Source organism: Melanostigma gelatinosum, assembly GCF_949748355.1.
Source record: "Melanostigma gelatinosum genome assembly, chromosome: 7".
In the NCBI taxonomy this organism is placed as follows: domain Eukaryota; kingdom Metazoa; phylum Chordata; class Actinopteri; order Perciformes; family Zoarcidae; genus Melanostigma; species Melanostigma gelatinosum.
This window is the reverse complement of record NC_136640.1, coordinates 9,052,699-9,071,940: the sequence shown is the minus strand read 5'-3', so window position 1 is coordinate 9,071,940 and position 19,242 is coordinate 9,052,699. Positions and strand designations below refer to the sequence as shown.

Below are 19,242 nucleotides of genomic sequence, written 5' to 3'. Positions count from 1 at the left end.
TGGGGGAAGAGCTTATCATGCTATGTCTTTGTTCCCCTTTCCCTTTCAGTCACAATATTTTTCATAAAGGCATTCTCTGGATGACATGGGCAAGCAGCGCATGGTTTCCTGTCAGTGATCATTCCTAATTACAATTACTGCAACAGGCTCAACCTTTGCTATCAGGTTTCGAAGCATGTTTGCGCGGCACAACTCAAGGCTACCCTCTGTTGGTCAAATATGAGAACCAGGAGTCAAAACTATAGTGTACATTTAATCAAGCTTTTTTCTACATAAACACATTAGTAAAGGAAAATCCAGTTTTTCACATTCACAAAAATACAAAAAAAAACAAAGCAAAAATAAAAAAAGATATAATAGCAAAGAAAAGCAAAAGGACCACCTGGACGTTATTAAACAGTTAAATAAAAGGTAACTCCCAGAACCACAGTTTAAAAATACTCCATAATAAGTAAATGCCCTGCCTTTAAAATCCCACTTAAGTAAAAGCACAAAAGTATTATCATCTAAATGTACCTAAAGTATACTCATTATCATATTGTTAGATTTATGGTCCAATATTTCTGAATTGTATTGTCGTATAAGTATACAGTTGCATAAAATAGAAATAGTCAGGTAAAGTAGAAGTACTTCAAAATTGTATTTAAGTATATGAATACATGCACTGTGAATAGCAACTTCCAACCCAGATGAATACATATAGAATAAAAAAAATAAAACAAAATGTGCGCACCCAATGATTACAGTAAATACAGTATGAGCAGCATACTGAGGAGGATCAAGCCCAAAAAAAAGAGAAACAAAAAAAAAATGAGACGATGAAATCTCGCGAGACTACCACTGTAACGGAGGAGTGGGGCTTGGTCTTGAAGTTTTCAGATGCATCTGTAGATGAATCATAACAGCATCAAGATGTCGGGACGAACAGGCCGCGCTGAGACCCGAAGTCGGGCTAAAGATGACATTAAAAAGGTCCTGGCGGCCATCGAGAAGGTGCGCAAATGGTACGTAGGCTGTCCGGGGGACAATATGGAGGGAAATGTATTAGTGACTGTAGCCTGATATCTGCTGCGTCGCTCAACAAACTTCAGTCGGAAAAGTTAGACGATTGACGGGGCTGCCGACCAATCAATGCCCCGGCTTGACAGGAGAGGCGGAGCTAACTGAGTTTTTTTTTTTTTTTCCTGCCAAGAGCTGTCAATATGGCCACAGCCTCACATGCCGCCGTAATGTAACGGCCGTCCCGTAGTCACACAACAGGGACGTCCACGAGCACATTTAGACATCCGTCCTCCTGGGCTTTACACGCGCAACGTCACCTAAAGTAAACGATGGCTGTAAAGTGAGCATAGCAGGATGTTTTGATGTAGCTGTCATCGCTCTGCTGTGGGCAGAAAAGGACACGAGCACGTAGCCCCACGTTACAGACTAATGCTATTAAAGCGGACGGTGTGGCGTTGGACCTACATTGAGCTCATTTAAAAACAATAATGTCTGAACTCATTACATTCCCAGGGAGAAGAAATGGGTGACAGTTGGGGACACATCCTTACGCATATTCAAGTGGGTGCCAGTAACAGAAACAAAGCAGGTAGGGGCCTCTGCACGTAAAAATACCACGATCATTTTAAGGATTTACTTCAATGAATGTTGTGGCATCAGTTGTCTGATTTTATTTTATTTTTTACATCCCCTCTTTCTTATCAGATATATCGCACCAAATCCACAGGTGTTGATGCTCGAGGAATGAAAGATGTGGTCCTGGAAAATGCTAACTCTTTACTGGATTTCACTGGTGAGTTTTGTGGCTGTATTTAATAAAATACTGGAGCCATGGCATGCATAATGGCCTTTACGTATATGTCAAAATATCACACAACAATATAAAAACCCCTGATGTTCAGTGCAACTCCTCTATTCCTCAGATGAAAACAGCAACCAGAGCTTTCTGTCGGATGTCTACCAGCCTAAAATGGATAACAGCAGCAGCACCTCCAGCTCGCAGCAGGTCAGCCCTCCACACACCTCCAGCCTCCGGACTGAGGACTCTCAGCCACCAATGCTGGGCCAGGAGAGTGTGGATGGTATGTGGATGGCTCTCTGGAGCATATTTACACTCAATTTTTACACATTATCCCTGTCATTTAAAAAAAGGTTCACACAATAGATCCTGTATTTGAGTATAAAATGGCATCCTAGAGCTAAGTGCTGCATTAATGAGGTTATATTTCCACCATTCCCTGTGAATGCAGAGCCAGTTCATTTAGGACAGGAGGGGGCTGATGAGCCTCCCACTCTCATCAAGGAGGATCTTCTTTCATCAGGAGCAGTCCGACAGAGCACCCCAGACACACAGGTCCACTTTCTGAAAACGGTTTTGAAGGATAAGCCAAAAAATGTTCTTTGATTAATTAATCATTTAATTCCTATCTCTGCGGTCCGTAGCTTGGTGTAAAATGTATGTGAACATTTAAATAACATCGTGTTCCTTTTTATTCGACAGGAGGAATTGGAGGAATCAGGAGCACCGCCTTTAAAGAAGATTTGCACAGGAGAAAATGCTGTTCTGAGATAGCTCATTTATAATAGTTTCGTCAAAATACACACACACACAGTACCTGTCCTCAATCAGATTTGCTCAACTTAAAAATATATATATTCTAAGGGTTTTCTTGACATATTCACGCAATTGTTACATTTCAGAAAATGAGGGAAAAAAGGTATTTACAGCGCAATCGTTGTTTACTTTTAAAGGTCTTTAAAGTATGCTGTTATACGTGATTTTTCAAATGAATGGTGGGGAATTGTCCAAACTTTGTGTGGCAAGTCACTGCTGTTGCAGGCGGTGTATTTCAATTTACATGCTGTAAATGTTTTCCTGCAACTGTTTCCAATTGACTCGTTATGCAGATGAGCTTTACGTTTGCATGTATCCTATTGCTTTATTTTTGAGGTTTACAGGCCATTTTGAAAAGGTGTTAAATGTGTAGCTTTATGCAGATTGATGTTTAGATGTGCCATTTTTCTATTAAATACGAGGCACTTTCTGGAACAGTTTCTTTTGGCTTATCGTATGCAAGGAAATTTTTTTTTATATTTAAAATATAATTTGCCCATGTTTATAACTGACGACATTGTAAACCATAATAAATGCTACTTTCCAATTCCATTTCAATTAATTGATCCTGCGGTCCATGCTGTGATCGGTATGCAGTCATGATTATATCTATATTATAAAGGCAGGGCCTATTGTTTCATCAGACATGTTCAAAATGGAGACCAGACAATGGATTCAGAAATGAAGTCAATAATTCAAGAGGGAATTAATTCCACAACAATTTTAATCAAATACATAAGAGTGTTGAAATGTATTTGAGTATAAATGAGTTAAATACATCACATAATCTTTATTGTCGTCAGCTGACCTCGAGTTTCTCGTCTATATTCGATGAGGGCGTGGTTTATTTGAAGGGGATATTCTACTGTGACGGACAGGCTACATCAGCCAATCAGAGACTGGTTCAGAGCAATTCGACGAAGGGGCTTTACTTAGGGAGCCAATGAACGTCGAGAAGGGGCGGGGCGTGCTCGCGACGCTGCTTGCTGCCGGGGAAACGAAGTTCCGATTGCGGACGGACGTGTGCCGGTGGACTAGAAACTCCCGCCATTTCGACAAGGAATTAACCTCTTGATTGATCCAGGTTACTTTTTTGTAGCACTTGCTAATTCTCTTATCCGATAACAAGAAGCTCCGGCAGTACGAACACGCGGGGAATATAAGTGATCCAACGAGAACAGGCCTAGTTTGGAAAGACTTTGGAGTCTTCAACGCGCCATACCTCCTTCTGAACTGAGCAGTTCGGTGTGGTTCATCCTTACATGTTCACTCGGAGGAGCTAAAAGTTTACTAACTATACCGAGCGACAAGTCCGGCAACCTGGTTTACACCGGAGACACTGCGTAAAACCAGCATGGCACCGCTAATAGATGAGAGAAGAAGGATGCGATGAGGCGGGCGGCAAGAAGAAGCGCACTGTTATTGTTTTGCAACGAGATAGCATTTGAGCCCGTTTGCGTTAGCTAGTCAGCTAGCTGCTACACGTTGGAGCTGGGCCTGCCGGCGGTAACGTGTGACGTGCTAAGATATTTGCGGGACACTTGCATACATGCTGAGGACATATTATTGCATATTATTGTACTAGAAGATTTCATTCTACCATTGGCACCCCGTGCCATCTGTGGATTTGGAAATGGCACCGCTTTTAGGCCGGAAACCGTATCCACTGACTAAGCCGCTAGCCGAGCCACCAGGCCCGGGAGAGGAGGTCTACATCATCGAGCACACCAAGGAGGCCTTCAGGAACAAAGAGTATCCTTTTAACATGATGCTCAGACTTATCGAGCCACTCGGCATGCTGTAAACGTGACTTTGTCTACCTGGCTAAACGGATGACCAGATAATCCCGTGCAAAGGACCGGGAAGCTAGCTAATTAACCTAATTTGATGTTACCTGGCGGTTTCCCCATTTAATGTTTACCCGCATGTACACAGTGAAACGTTACACTGATTACAAGTTAGCTAGCTAGCTAATGTTCACACCGTGTGCTAATGCAGCTAGGTTAGCTGGCTGTTTCACAAAGCTAGCGAAAGTATTTTGTGTGGCACATAAGGAAATAAATATGCTTAATTAAATATAGAGACGATAAAGACGTCCTTTCACTTTCAGCTTCCACGGCCTCGCTGACAGCCACCAATGCTAGCGCGGTTAGCTCGCACGATGCTAACGTTAGGTATCCCATTATGTCACAATAGCCTGTCGTCTTCTGTCTCAGGCTGAGGATGTTGCCCGGCTGGTAAGAGTTAGCTTTTAACGTTAGCCTCTGTAGAATAGCGAGCATTAGCTACCAGTACATTTTTTGAGTTTGATAAGAGGAAAATAGTCTATTCAAATCGGTTTATTTATTCATGGTAGCATGTTTGGGCTAGATAGCTTTGGTTATGCTGTAATAGTAAAGTGGCTTTACTTGTTTCGGTGTCTGAGTGAAAACTTTAAACGTCAGAGATCCTGAACTGTCAGTTATGACAACCCAATGTGACGCACGCAGTGTGGAAATTAACTTCTAAGTTTTATTTATGGTTACCTAAGTTGTTATTAGTTCTAGTAGATTTGGATTTCTACACTGGCAGAGCAAAATTGTTCACTCGACTGTTTTTATGTAACGTTTTAACATCGACATTTGTCATCATTGCATAAAGAACAGCTATGTGAAGCGCAGGCCTCACTTATACCTCCCCATGCTATCCCATCTACAGTAACGGGGATCTTCACTTTACTGTTGTAGTTACTGCAGTCTTCAGTGGTAGCACAGTCAAACTTTCTACTCCCATTAACTACACCTAGAGGTGTGTTCCACAGAACTTCTGTTCATCATGAGGTAGCTAGGACTCTTCCAGCTTCCATCACATCATTATTCGTTCCTAGCTCCCCGTACAGTTTTGCATTGTTAATTACACCGTTTGTACACTTTTTAGTTCTTAGCATATAACCGTGCATTTTGTTTTTGTATGTCTGTTTTTGTTTGGTGTCCCATGACCTCAGCCTCTTTCTATATTTCTGTCAACGACGGACCACGTGTGTCTTGCTTGTAATTAGTAAGTAAATGGCTAAATAAGGAAGAACTGTTTCCATATGACTGTTGTAATTTCTTTAACCAAACGCCTACAGAGAGTATGAGGCACGCTTGCAGAGGTATAGTGAGCACATCTGGACATGCAAGAGCACTGGAAGCGGTCAACTCACGCACAATGAAGCATGGGAGGAGGAACAAGAAGTCACCGAACTGTTAGTATGACTCCCTGTTTGTGTTTGAATGTACACGATTCTATCCAACATGTGAAATAAGAGCCATTAGTCTACTCGCTGCTGTCCAACGCCTATACAGATAGGCTGTTGATGGAGTTCTGTGAAGAATACACAGGTACAGTTCAGTAGATGGCAGTGCTTTGCATTCAGATGCCCAGTAAACCTCAGGTTCCCAATTTTTTCTAAATAGATATGCCACCACCGGTTGTTTAGATGCCCTCAGAAGCCGATTCGCCTCTATGACAGCAGCTCGGTAGTATCACGGAAGAGCCGTACTCTCCCAGTGAAGGTCACAAGGCTTGCTGCTTTGCTATGATTGGATAAATCTGCTGCTCCTCCTCTCATTCTATTTAGAGGGTGTGGGATTGAGTCATCCTTTTATTGGCAATGGCCTGGTGAGAGTTCCTTATCCTGATCTGCAAAATGGGGGGGAATAAACAGCCATATAAAATGTAGACTGGTTCAACTGATCTTTATAAGTCCGCTCATCACCATCCAGAAATGCGTATACTGTATGTACGTGTCAGCAAGGGAAAGTTGGACCAAACCATATATATATGTGGCCACGGATATCTCACAGCAATGACTGGGCAGAACATTGCTCAGTTGCCCGGAGCTCAAGTCACTGAGGATCACAGGCTGTGTTTAAGCTCTGTCTAATTATATCAGCCAGGAGGTTTTACTCCCCCTACTGGTCACTCCCAGCCCTTTGTTGCCCAGTTATGCAATGCTCTCATCCCGGTGACTAATGCGTTGCAGAAATCCAAACAATGTGGAAAAAATCATGTCTGGAATAGATTGCTTCACACCCTTGAAAAAAATTCAATTGATTGTCAATTGTCTGATATGTCAGTGGCCTTGTTTGCTGCGCATCAAGGCATTAAAATCAGTGTCTCGCTAACTACAAAATAGTCTGAGCTTATTACAATGTGAATGCAAGACACTTAAGGTTTAACAGCATATGAAGATACAAGTGCAATACAGTTTGTTTTTAATGCTGATCTATTTTCTGTGTGCAGGCTTCAGGAGGAGTATCCCCAGTGGTTTGAGAAGCCAGTCCTGGAGATGGTCCACCACAACACAGTGTCTTTAGACAAACTGGTTGAAATGGCCTGGCTGGAAATCCTCACCAAGTATGCTGTGGATGAAGAATGTGACTTCCTGGTCAGTTTGACCTGTTGCATTTCTAAACTTGTTTTTTTATTTATCTTTTATTTAGCATTTTTATCAACAAATTAGACGCTTGATATTTTTGCTGCATTTACTAAAGCTTATTAACATGTTAAGATGAATGTTCTGCCCGTCCTCTGTGGTAGTGCAGTGGAAAGCAGGTGTTTTTAAAGGAAAACTTCCTTGTGGTGTGTTCTGAGATTCTCACTAGACTTTTTCACTTCAGGTGGGGAAGGACAAAAGTTTGCAAGTGAAGGTGGTGAAGATCCATCCCCTTGAAAATCCAGAGGGTGAGTCGGGGGAGAAGAAGCTCGAAGGTGCCTGTGACTCTCCATCCAGCGACAAGGAGAATGCAAGTCAGGAGAACCAGAGGAAAGAACCTCCTCCCAGAGAAGAGGAGAACAGGAGAGAGAGTCTCAGTGAGTTCCAATTGCTGCATGAACAGAAAGAGTTTTGATGCCCGTATATGGATATGACAAAACGTGTGGTATAGTGATTAATGATGATCAGTGTGTTCATTTTTAAACTGCACATTGGTTGTAGGCCCAGAGAAACAGTTTTTTTCTTTAAACGGAATGTTTTCTTTTTCCCAGTTTCCACTTATTTCACAAAGTTTCAGCCACTTTTTCTACACGATTGGGGCGGGAAAAGGGGTCCTTTTCTTTTTACATGATATTGTTTCACTATCAGGTGACCGAGCACGACGTTCACCAAGGAAACTTCCCACTGCCATGAAGGAAGAGAAGAAGAGATGGGTGATGCCCAAATTCCTTCCCCATAAGTACGACGTGAAGCTCATCACTGAGGATAAGGTCTGTATCCTGTGGTCAAGAGAGAGTCTCTCAACTGGTCTCTTGAATCCATGACATCATATTACGTCTATTTGTGGTTCATGATCTTTTGAGGTCTACACAGTTTGACATTTTTTGAAAGAAGCTGACGCGGAATCTTCCCCAACGACTTGTCTGACAGGTGATCAGTGACGTCCCGGCGGACAGTCTCTACAGAACGGAGCGCCCTCCGACCAAGGAGATCATGCGCTACTTCATCAGGCACTATGCTCTGAGGCTGGGCATGGGCGAGAGTGCTCCCTGGGTGGTTGAAGATGAACTCGTGAAAAAATTTAACTTGCCCAGCAAATTCAGTGACTTTCTTCTGGATCCACACAAGGTAATTTACTCATGGTCATTTTTTGATCCCACATAAGACAATTTTAGAGATATTGCTTGTTCTTCTCTCACACTTGTCTTTTTTCTCTCTTTTTTTTGTCTGAAGTTTTTAGCGGAGAATCCCTCCGCAAAACGTAAGAGCTTGTTATCTCCAGAGGGTAAACCGAGCAAGAGGCTCAAGACCCCCGACACACCAGGAGAGGATTCAGGAAACGAGAAGGGAGAGAAGAAAAGGAGACGAAAGAAAGACTCTCTAGGCATGCCCCTTAGTCCAACCATTTGGGGCCACATGCAGGTAAGCTGGCTTGTATGTACATTATCGCGTGTGTCAGTTATTACTTTATGATGATGGGGTATCTCTTTTCAAAAGCTTCATGGGCTCATATTGTCTGTATTTCAGAAAATGAATGGCTCCCCACTAAAGATGAACTCTGGAACTCCAAAGAAAGGAGAAGGCAAAGGCTCGGCTCCCTCCACTCCAAAATCAGCCAGGAAGTCCGGGGACAAGAAAGAAGGAAAGAAAACCGGAAAGAGCGGCGATAAGAATGTCCTCAAAGCTTCTAAAAACGACGGTAAAGCTGGCGCCAAGACGCCGAAGATGAAGCAGATGACTCTGCTGCATCTGGCGAAGAGCACCTCCTCTGGGAGCCCTAAGAAGAGAGCCCGTAGTACTGGCATGGGTACGCCCAAACTGGGGAAGCCACTGCACCCTATGGCTCTCCACCTCCTTCATTTCTATAAGGAGAACAAGGGCAAGGAGGACAAAAAGAACTCCCTCTGCTCCCTCATCTCCAAGGCCGCAAAGACCTTGTCCCCAGATGATCGGGACCGGCTGCCAGAGGAGCTCAAGGAGCTGGTGCAGAAACGCTGGGAGCTGCGGGAGCAGAAGAAGCGGTGGGCGGCCATGAGCGAGGAGGAAAAGCAGGAAGAGATGAAGAAGAAGCGCCATGAAGTCCGAAAGAAGCTGCGAGAAAGGGCCAAGGAGAGGCGCGAGAAGGAGATGCTGGTCCGCCGCGCTCAATCGCGCAGATACGAGGACCAGGAGATCGAAGGTGGCAAGACTCTGCCGGCGTTCAAGCTCGTAGACATGCCCGAGGGGTTGCCCAACACCCTGTTTGGTGACGTGGCTATGGTCGCGGACTTCCTGCAGTGCTATGCAGGGCTGCTGATGCCCGATGACCAGTATCCCATCACAGCAGTGGCTCTGATGGAGGCACTGGCAGGCGAACGCTCCGGCTTCCTCTACCTGAACCGTGTGCTGGTGGTGCTGCTTCAAACGCTGCTGCAGGATGAGCTGGCGGAAGGCTACAGCGAGCTCGACATTCCGTTATCCGAGATCCCCCTCACCATGCACTCGGTTTCAGAGCTGGCTCGGTTGTGCCTGCGGCCGTGTGACGCCCACGGGGAGGAGAGCAACCAGGGCTCGGTGGACACGGGGGCTTTGGGCGGCTTCGACGACGTGGTGACCAGCGAGTTCTTGGAGAAGCTCGAGACAATCGAGGTGTTTGAGCTGAGCCCCGAGGAGAAGGTCAGCCTGCTGGTGGCACTGTGCCACCGCATACTCATGACGTACTCTGTTGAAGACCACGTTGACGGCATGCAGCAACGGTCAGCCGAGGTGTGGAAGGAGCGTCTGGCAATGCTGAAAGAGGTCAACGACCGCAAGAAGGCTGAGAAGCAGATGCGAAAGGAGATGGAGGGCAAAGGTAGGCGGGGGTTAACCGGAGAGCTCTTCCTGCTGTTTTAATGTTAAAAATATGTTTTTATAATTTCTATTGTTAAATCTTCCAGTGTACCAATACATCATTTTTTTCCCTTTTTTTCTCTTCTGGGCTCAAAGGTGAGAAAAAGAAAGAGGGAGCTGCTAAGAAGGAGATCAAAAAAGAAGTAAAGGTAGAGCTGGAACCGGAGCCGGAGGACATGATCAGCTCAGTGAAGAGCCGGCGGCTGATGTCCATGCAGGCCAAGAAGGACAAGGAGGAGATGGACCGACAGAACAAAGGTAAACTTTGTAGCAAGGAGTTGAGCTGTTATTCCATTTCAAAATGTGCTATTTAAAAAGAAGGCAAGTTGGTTAACTGACGAGCTTGATAGGACATGTACCAATCCTCTCAGTGTTTTGTCTTTCCACCACTGAGATCTTTTAGAGCAAAGCCAGTCTACTGTTAATTACTTCATAGTTTTTAAGTTGCTATACCCCACTTATTTGTTTCTGTGTTATTTCCCCAAAGAGCGCATGGAGAAGGAGGCTGAGGAGGAGCGTATGCGTAAGCAGAGGGCTTCTGTAGAAAGGGCCTTTCAGGATGGAATAACCAAAGCCAGACTCGTCACGCGCAGGTCCCCACTGGGAACTGACCGAAATCACAACAGGTCAGTGCTGAACACCGTTTCTACTCAGATAAATGTGAATTTGTAGAACAAAGTAAATTATAACCGTGGTTGCTGGATGCCTTTGTTCAGATACTGGCTGTTCTCTGACGTGGTTCCTGGTCTGTACATTGAGAAAGGCTGGGTGCATGAAAGCATCGACTACAGCTTCACCCCGCCACCCGAGGACAAACCAGCCGAGCCCGAGGTGGAGGTGGAAGAGGAAGAGGAGGGTGAGTCGGCCGCTACTCATGATTCACAAGGTACAGTAACTTTAGTGTAAGTTACCTTCATCGAAATGTTAAAAAAACAACAAATGGTGGCATCAATTCTGCAATCTCACTCTGTTTGGTGTGGAGTTTTGTGTGTGGACATAATTGGTCATTTTGGTCTTGGATAATGAATGACTGTTTATTTAGTAGGAGCTGAAAAGGACGATGGCAGCATAGACGGTGCTATAAGTGAGGGAGCCCAGCAGGGAGCAGCGGCAGACATCTGCATAGAAACTACTATTCCCAACCAAGGACAGAACCTCTGGTGAGAGCTTTGTTTCTGTCTTCTCTTTCTTTTTATCCTTTTCTTTTTACACAATCTTCCATTCTAATATTCTGCCTCTTGAATACAGGTTCGTTTGTGACAACGCAGCTGAGCTGGAGGAGCTAGTGGAGAGTCTTCATCCTCAGGGGGTTCGAGAGAGTGCACTGAAGTCGAAGATACAAAGCAGGTGCATCATTATAAGAGATACTATCTTTAACAAACGTGTGTACAGCTAAAGCATTACCAGCTGTGCTATGTAAAGCTTTTACATTCAGTTTGCACAGATGCCTTTATTTTGAAGTGATCATTTGTTGTGTTGGTGTTCATGGCAGCAGCAAGCTTGTTAAGTTGTTTAAGTGAATACAGAACCACCAGAGCGTCTACAAAAAGTATGAACAATGAAAAGATTCGGGCAAAACAGACTACCGTAGATTGTTTTTAACAATGCAACAGTGATGGAGAAAATATTAAGCCGTCTCTTCCCTGGTTCAGGTACCAGGACGTCCTCCACTCGGTCAATCTGACCCGTAAGGCCAAACTGGGCCTCAGGACCTGCGATGGCGTCACAGAGCTGCTCAATTACCTGCGCAGTGATATCCAAGAGGTAGCCTCGCGGCTCCAGAAGGGAGGCCTGGGATACCTGGACGACAACGTGGACATCGAAGAGCAGGTAATGCGTTTGTCCGGCTACAATATCAATATTAATGTTCACTGAAGATTCTTAATCTTCCGGTTTAAGGGATTTGGGATGTCAGGCTGTAGACATCAAGCATAATGTGATAGCGTGGCATTTTGATCATGCAGATAAGTCGACTCAGACAAGTGATTTGGTAATTCATATATATACAGTGGGTACGGAAAGTATTCAGACACCTTTAAATGTTCCACTCTTTGTTTCATAGCAGCCATTGGCTAAAATCAAAAAAGTTCATTTTATTTCTCATTCATGTACACTCAGCACCCCATCTTGACAGAAAAAAACAGAAATGTAGAAATATTTGCAGATTTATTAAAAAAGAATAACTGAAATATCACATGGTCATAAGTAGTCAGACCCTTTGCTCAGTGTTGAGTAGAAGCACCCCTTTGAGCTAGTACAGCCATGAGTCTTCTTGGGAATGATGCAACAAGCCTTTCACACCTGGATTTGGGGATCCTCTGCCAGTCTTCCTTGCAGATCCTCTCCAGTTCCGTCAGGTTGGATGGTGAACAGCCATTTTCCATGTAATTATTGGGTTAAACTGTTTTACCCCAGTTTTTAAGGATCGATGGTGCACACAAACTATCATAAAACTTGTTTGTAAAACAGCCTGTTTTTATTACACAGTGAAATACATTATTTCTGATTTGTCCACAAAACGTTGTGCTTCATAATGTTTTCTTCCCCGTTTCATCTATTATTCACAGTTGAAAGACATGGAGAACTTGAAGGACTTTGGTGAGTGCATCATCACCATTCAGGCCTGTGTCATCAAAAAGTTCCTGCAGGGATTCATGGCCCCGAAGCAGAAGAAGAAGAAAAAGCAAGGAGGGGAGGAAAGCAGCAAGGCCGAGGAGGTGGATGACGAGAAGAGACTGACTGAAGAGGCCAGGGTAAGAGAACCCAGTTTCAGTGTTCAAGTTCAGTTGTAAGTCAATATTAGATGGCCCACATGACAACAAAATTAAAGTTAAGATGCTGAAGTCTGCTCATGAAACGCACTGAGTATTACAGGCAGAGGTACCACTATTCAAGTCTCTCTTCACGCGAGTTTAAACAAGTCTGTGCTTCGTTCCTGTCAGGTGGCGACCGCGGTCGAGAAGTGGAAGACTGGCCTCCGAGAGGCCCAGACCCTTTCCCGCATGCACGTCCTGCTGGGGATGCTGGACGCTTGCATAAAGTGGGACATGTCTGCAGAGAACGCTCGCTGCAAAGTCTGTCGCAGGAAAGGTAGGCTTGTTTTCAGCTGCTGTCTCACTCTTTTGGTCTCAAAGAAAGGGATTGGAGCAATAGGAATAAGAGCATTCGTTCTGCCTTTTATTGGAATATAAATGCTTTTGGTATAACATGGCTTTCTTTGTTCAAAACAGAACTCCAGCACCTCTACTGTCTCCTGTCTAATAAATATGGTGTCCTTCTGTTTTTCCTCGTAAAGAAACAGTCAGTCCGTACTTGATAGGTGTGCTGGATTATTGAGTTGCAGTGCTCCTCTGCTACCCTTCTGCTCCCTGTCTAGTGCTCAAGCATGACCCGTCTGTGCTGAAGCTGAAGGAGTCTGGACCCAGATCCAAACAGGGCAGCAGGGACAGACTCAGAGCAGGAAAGACTAGTAATGTCAGGCAGGTCTACATACAGAGCAGCCAGCTCCGCACGCCAACAGGTGAACCTGTAGTGATAAGATGACGATAAAAGACAACTTGTTTACTTGCACAGCCGCACACAAATGTTGTTGGCCTTTCAGGGAGTGAAGACTGGAACAAAAGCTTAGCTCAGAGCTAAGATGTACATGTCGATCTCCTCCAGGTGATGATGAGAAGCTTATCCTCTGTGACGAGTGCAACAAGGCCTTCCACCTGTTCTGTCTGCGGCCGGCCCTGTACGGCATCCCTACCGGAGAGTGGCTGTGTCCGGCCTGCCAGCCCACTGTCGCCAGGCGTGGCTCCCGTTCAAGGTGACCGTCTGCCTCACACTTTGTCATATTCAATGACTAACTTATCGGTTTAGGTTTTCAAAACTCACGAGAAAATATGGTACTTGTCATTATAATTATAACTACAGATAATGTTCTCTTTTGTGATTTATTTTTTTTTGGATTATCAACCTCTCTGTTGTAGGAACTACAACCAAGACACGGATGAAGAAGAGGACGAGGAGGAGTCTGAGGAAGAGGAGTCTGAGGAAGAGGACGAGGAAGAGGAAGAGAATGACTACACAGCCATGGGTCACAGCTGTGAGTACCAGCAAGAGAGGATTTAGTCCAGATTCTGATGGTTCACCATAAGGGTTTCAACCAGAAGAAGTCCATGTTTCAGTCTCTTTGGGCTTCTATGGACCAACTCCAGACTGTAATCTTTGCGTCATCAATGCATGCCGTTTTGTATTAAAAGCCAGCGTTTCTCAGATTGGCGTGAGAAGGAGAAAAGGTGATGTCGTGATATTCGCAATAAAACATCTTTGATGTGTCGAGTCTTAGCCAATCGTTAAGAAGCGCTAAGATGTCTACAGTGTCTTCATTTCCCTCCGTTACAGTTAAGTTACGTTATCGTTCAGACTTGCTGGGTTAAGTTAACGTCCACTGCATGCGGAACTTTGTCGACTGTTAACGTTTGTCATAATCGCAATTTAGGAGTAAAAATTGTAACGTGATGAAACATGCATATTATTTTTCTCTTGATAAACTACTTTAGTCAGAGTAATTATCATTTTAATTTAAATAATTGAACTGGATTGAATGCATATTAATTGCGAATAGAAGATAGGCCACAATTCCTCGCTACTCTTGCTATCTTTGTTTTTATTTGACTAAAACTTTTGAAAATGAGACTTCTGTCTCAGTGGATTTTGTCTAAATAAAGGTCAATAATAGAGCTGAAATGCTGATTAATAACTGAATAATAAATTAGTTTTTTTGCTTAACGTAAATGTCATATCACTTAATTTTCTTCTCGGAGTACACCAGAATGCTACTAAAGCTCATATTTAAAATAAAGTTCTCCTCCCGACAGGGTTTCGGTGCTTGTCACCTTTTTCACCTCTTATGAGTTTGCATGTATGGAATGAGAGGAATGCTGACTGGGAGTTGCGGCCCCGCTCTCTTTTGTCTGGACCTTTTGCTTTGAAGCCTCGTTTCACTCCGGCTTCCCTCAGAGTATGCGACAGGATGATCCCCGCTGTCGTTTCAAGCCGGCACGTCAAGGATAATGAATAGGAAGTTTGATGCTGAACAGTTCGAGAGAATCCTAGGAATCGCTCATTTCGAGAGTGACACTTTCAGAGTTCACGGCATTGCACCCTATGATTGAGTTGTTACAAATAAAACTATAGAGAACAGTTAGGTCATTATTGTAATGGATATTGTTTCACTGCAGGTTGTGTGACAAATGAACATAACTTTGGTTATTTCAGATGTCCTCTTGTCTTGATCCCCTCTCCATTATTTCTTTACAGTGAGACCAAGGAAGAAAAATAAGCAGTCTTCATCTCGGCAGAAGATTTCAAAAAGTAAACCCAAGAAGCAGTCTTCTTCAAGTAGTCAGAGCAGCAAACAGAGGGCCGGCCCCAACAGCCCCGCAGACATCGATGAACTGGTGAGAAAGCAGCAGGACTCCGTCGTACAGAAGCTCCGTCTTAACTCTGAGAAGAATTAAGGAATGAAGTGTTGTTGTAATTGTGTGTGTGTGTGTGTGTGATGTCTGCAGGTGCGACAGAGTTCCCAAACAGGAGTGCGTCGGCAGGTGCTGGAGCTGGAGAAGTGTGAGGAAATCCTCAAGAAACTGACGAAATTCCGCTACAGCTGGCCGTTCAGGTGAGCAGAGAACACGATCCCTTTGAATGGACATTCAGTTTATTATGGAGCCGCAGCAAATACTTACATGTGCGAGACCAGTGTTTCCCCCCCAGAAGTTCTAATAATCGAACAGAAATATCTGTAGAGGCACCAAATCTTCAGACACCATGATGATGATCTAACGTGGCTCTCCTCTTTCACAGGGAGCCCGTATCCGTGGAGGAGGCAGAGGACTACCTGGACATCATCTCCCAGCCCATGGATTTCCAAACGATGCTCGGGAAATTCAGCCAGGGCTCGTATCGCCACGCCCAGGATTTCCTGGAAGACCTGAAACTAATCTTCTCCAACGCAGAGGAGTACAACCAGCAGGGCAGCACGGTGCTCTCCTGCATGGTGAAGACGGAGCAGACGTTCACCGAGCTGCTGCAGAAGCTGCTGCCTGGCCTCAGCTACCTCCGCCGGCGTTCACGCAAACGCATCAGCCAAGCCCCTGCAACATCTGAAGAGGAGGAGGAGGAGGAGGAGGAGGAGGAGGAGGAGGAAGAAGATGATGAAGAAGAGGAGGAACCAAAAAAGATGCAGAACGGCAAATCGAACAGAAAGAAAACCAGAAATGTTCGAGGACGGAGGGAAGAGGAGAGTGGTGAGGAGGAGGAGGAGGAGGAGGATGATGATGGCAGGAGGAGGAGTAAGAGGACCTCCACCACCTCAGGAAAGAAGGATTACAGGGAGCAGGATAGCGATGGCGAGCGAGACACGCAGAGAACTCGTCAGCAGGGGGGCCGGGGCGATGCCGGTGGGGCGCGCAGTGACGAGGACCGGTCCAGCAAACAGCGACATTCCAAGCGACAGAAACGCTCATGAAGTCCAGGGTGCTTCTTTTCTTTCTTTTTTGTCGTCTCTTTGCTTTAAAGTTTCTGTCCCGCTCTTCTAAAAATGATCAAGAGCCCTTCATCTCCTCCTCCTCACAGCCAGCGGGACTTAATCCTCAGAAGGACTTTTTTGTGTTCTTGAATTTCTGTTCATATTTTGAAAAACGACAAAAGAAAACTGATTTATATTTGTAACATGTTTAATATAGGTGATTGTTTTTCTTTTTTCAACAAAGACAAATGAGACAATAGATGGGTCCTTGTAGCTCTTAAGACTCTTTGATTTGACTTTCTGTTCCAAGTTGACAACATCGCGCGCGCGCACACACACACACACGCTTAATTTGACTTAAAATGTTGTCAGTTAAAGAGATGGTGTCCATGTAGCCGAAACCCTCTAGGAAATCTTTTTGTTTAAAAACAACGCAGGTGACTGATGATGACTTTCTCCTCTCACCTGTAAATCACTCTTACTACTAAGCATCTTGACACCAAGAATCTCTGGTTCAAATGCCAGTCTATAGTTAAACTTGATAGTATTTTTTACTAGTTTTAGAATTTATTGTTTTGTTTTTTTCCCCCAGCCCAGGTGCAGATTTAGTGTCAAAAGCTGGGTCGACACTTCAGGTCACACGTGTCGTCGCGTCGCTCTCGTGCTAGAACACGAGCTCCTTCTCGGCTCTCTTGGTGCCAAGATGTTTTGAAAAACACGGACCGGACTAGGAGTCTGGTTCTTGGCGTGTAGAGCTGAGCAGCCTTTCCTCTGTAGTGCCCTGCCACTTTAAAATAGAACCGGTACCTCAACGGGCCACCAGTTTACACTCCTGTGTAAAGTGCACCTATTATTATGCCAGCAGCTGCAGGACCAGACGTTGTTGAAATGATGTGCATAAACATTTGTAAACGGTGTTCAAAACAACAAATGTGACATTTGTTAAGAAAATGGGCATTTTTTGGATCTTTGATATTTTTTGCACATTTTTATTTGGTATTGTAAATGATAACTTGTTGATCTTAATCACATCAAATAAACGGCAATGTTTTGAATAACCGGGGGGGCTCTCCCAGTCAATGACGAGAACACGGCAGAAATAATCGAGTCCCTTGTACATTTTGTAACTAAAACGTTAAGTCGCTTCATTTAAATTGTATTTAGTGACGCACGCATTGAGGGTGGAAAGGCGAGTGAAGGCTTCCCCGCATGTCCTGGCTCATCCAGCAGGCGGTGCTCTCCTCCTGCTCTCTGAGCACTCTTCGTCCCAGCAGCAGTGCAGTGACTCTGCTCATCAAAGGACAGAGGGCGCTCCATGGCGCTGGTGTGTCTTGGCTCTACAACTTGTCTTTGTAATAACTTCCACACAGTCACAACTTAACAAAAACCCCTTTTTTTTTTTGAATATGCAGACGTTTGTGTGGTTTGTGGTGAGGTTGCCAGCGACGTATATGTAGACATATACATATATATATATATATATACTGATGAGGCTGTGGTTGGTTTGACCTCTCCTCTCTGTGCTGTTCAGTGTTTTTCGAGTGAGGTTTTCATCGTCACCTTCCTGATTTCACTTGGTCACCGATTGTTTTCCACCCCCTCTCTCCCCCCCCTATTTTTGTTTAAATCCAGCTTTGTTCCCGACACGATTCACAAATTGTTTAAATCACTGTTGTAATTGTTTGACATTTCTACGAACAAACAAAAAGGTGACTGCCCTTCTCAAGTTGAGACCTGACTGTAAATGCTTTCTTTGTTCTTTGGGGAACTGCAAAAAAGTATTTTACACTTCCTTTTTTTTAATATATATATATATATTTATAGTCTAAAGCTGGGTTTGGGCAGGTTAGGAGCATTCACGTGTAAAGAATTTCCAATAAAGGCTATGGACGAAGACCGTAGTTCTCCCTGTGTTATTTGAGCCGATGAGCGTCCCCCTGGTCAGACACAGACATCGCTGCCATCTGTGAAGCCTTGTAATAAGACAATGATTGTGGAGGAAAACGGGTTAGCCGTGACTGCCGACTGGTGTCCACTTTTACTTTTTAATAAAATATCAAACATGGTCTTACTCTCTGATGTGGACTCTTTCCTCAGCAGCATCTCCAGCTTCTAATAGAAGCCAAATTAGCTTGAAATCTGTTTGTGTTGAAACGCAATCAAAAGTGACGTTACGGAGGAGAAATGCCTTCAATATTTACAAAAGGAGGCTGAGCAACTTGGACTTATGCCATGACAACGTTTTGTGGTGAATGTTAAGCTTGTGATGATTGAGTTTGGCCTTAATCACACAACTCGGGCTCTATAACACTTCATATTGAACTATAAAGAACAATAATATCTTCAATTCACTCGGTTTACAGAAAAGGCCAATAGAAAGCTGTGGACACAAGAAACTTAAGATATTTACACAAAGTTATTACCGAGTCTAGCAAGAAGTGCTGACGGCAGCGGAGCCATCTGTAATTTGGCAACAGGTGTTTGGGGCTGAGATGTGAAAAGTCAGTGGAAACGTAGCACTTGATTCGTGACCGTTCAAACACAGTGACGGGCTGGATTCAGCTATTCTAAACACAAAAATAAAATCTAATTTTGGAAATAAGAATGCAGACATGTTTTTTTCCTCGTAGCTCTGTATGTTAAAATGAAAGCGTGTCATTCGTGTCCATCTTCCCCGGAAGTCTTTGCAACTGGCAGCATTTTGAGCCACAAAAGAAGACCTACGGGTCAGTGTTCTTGACCCACAAGAGAAGAAGTCACGTGCCCTGAGGCGTTGGGAGG

The 19,242-nt window shown here is 44.3% G+C and overlaps 2 protein-coding genes across 5 annotated transcripts; both read left to right on the top strand.

The window, feature by feature from the left end:
• Positions 1–863: 863 nt before the first annotated feature.
• On the top strand, positions 864–3,158 carry bcl7bb (BAF chromatin remodeling complex subunit BCL7B b). The gene is made up of 6 exons (XM_079272259.1): positions 864–1,004; positions 1,516–1,591; positions 1,708–1,795; positions 1,926–2,084; positions 2,253–2,356; positions 2,504–3,158. Exons 1-6 carry the CDS (start codon positions 892–894, stop codon positions 2,573–2,575), a joined length of 612 nt encoding a protein of 203 aa, XP_079128385.1. The 5' UTR covers positions 864–891; the 3' UTR covers positions 2,576–3,158.
• A 511-nt stretch (positions 3,159–3,669) lies between these two features.
• baz1b (bromodomain adjacent to zinc finger domain, 1B) lies at positions 3,670–18,357 on the top strand. Of its 4 annotated transcripts, none has more exons than XM_079272158.1 (21): positions 3,670–4,369; positions 5,727–5,843; positions 6,884–7,028; positions 7,261–7,453; positions 7,725–7,846; positions 8,007–8,204; positions 8,310–8,498; positions 8,604–9,909; positions 10,044–10,205; positions 10,435–10,573; positions 10,664–10,803; positions 10,993–11,107; positions 11,196–11,294; positions 11,600–11,777; positions 12,515–12,700; positions 12,890–13,037; positions 13,611–13,758; positions 13,922–14,037; positions 15,255–15,394; positions 15,506–15,612; positions 15,798–18,357. In XM_079272158.1, exons 1-21 carry the CDS (start codon positions 4,251–4,253, stop codon positions 16,459–16,461), a joined length of 4,731 nt encoding a protein of 1,576 aa, XP_079128284.1. In that variant the 5' UTR covers positions 3,670–4,250; the 3' UTR covers positions 16,462–18,357. The 4 variants fall into 4 exon arrangements, with proteins under 4 accessions (XP_079128284.1, XP_079128283.1, XP_079128282.1 ...); XM_079272157.1 differs by having other exon boundaries at positions 10,990–11,107; XM_079272156.1 differs by having other exon boundaries at positions 10,664–10,833.
• The last annotated feature ends 885 nt before the right edge of the window (positions 18,358–19,242 follow it).

Coding starts and splice junctions, on each gene's coding strand:
- baz1b (XM_079272155.1), top strand. CDS start 4,251: ATGGCACCGCTTTTAGGCCGGAAACCGTATCCACTGACTAAGCCGCTA. Junction 8,499..8,603: donor CCATTTGGGGCCACATGCAG/GTAAGCTGGCTT, acceptor TCTGTATTTCAG/AAAATGAATGGCTCCCCACT. Junction 15,613..15,797: donor CGCTACAGCTGGCCGTTCAG/GTGAGCAGAGAA, acceptor CCTCTTTCACAG/GGAGCCCGTATCCGTGGAGG.
- bcl7bb (XM_079272259.1), top strand. CDS start 892: ATGAATCATAACAGCATCAAGATGTCGGGACGAACAGGCCGCGCTGAG. Junction 2,085..2,252: donor GGGCCAGGAGAGTGTGGATG/GTATGTGGATGG, acceptor CTGTGAATGCAG/AGCCAGTTCATTTAGGACAG. Junction 2,357..2,503: donor AGAGCACCCCAGACACACAG/GTCCACTTTCTG, acceptor TTTATTCGACAG/GAGGAATTGGAGGAATCAGG.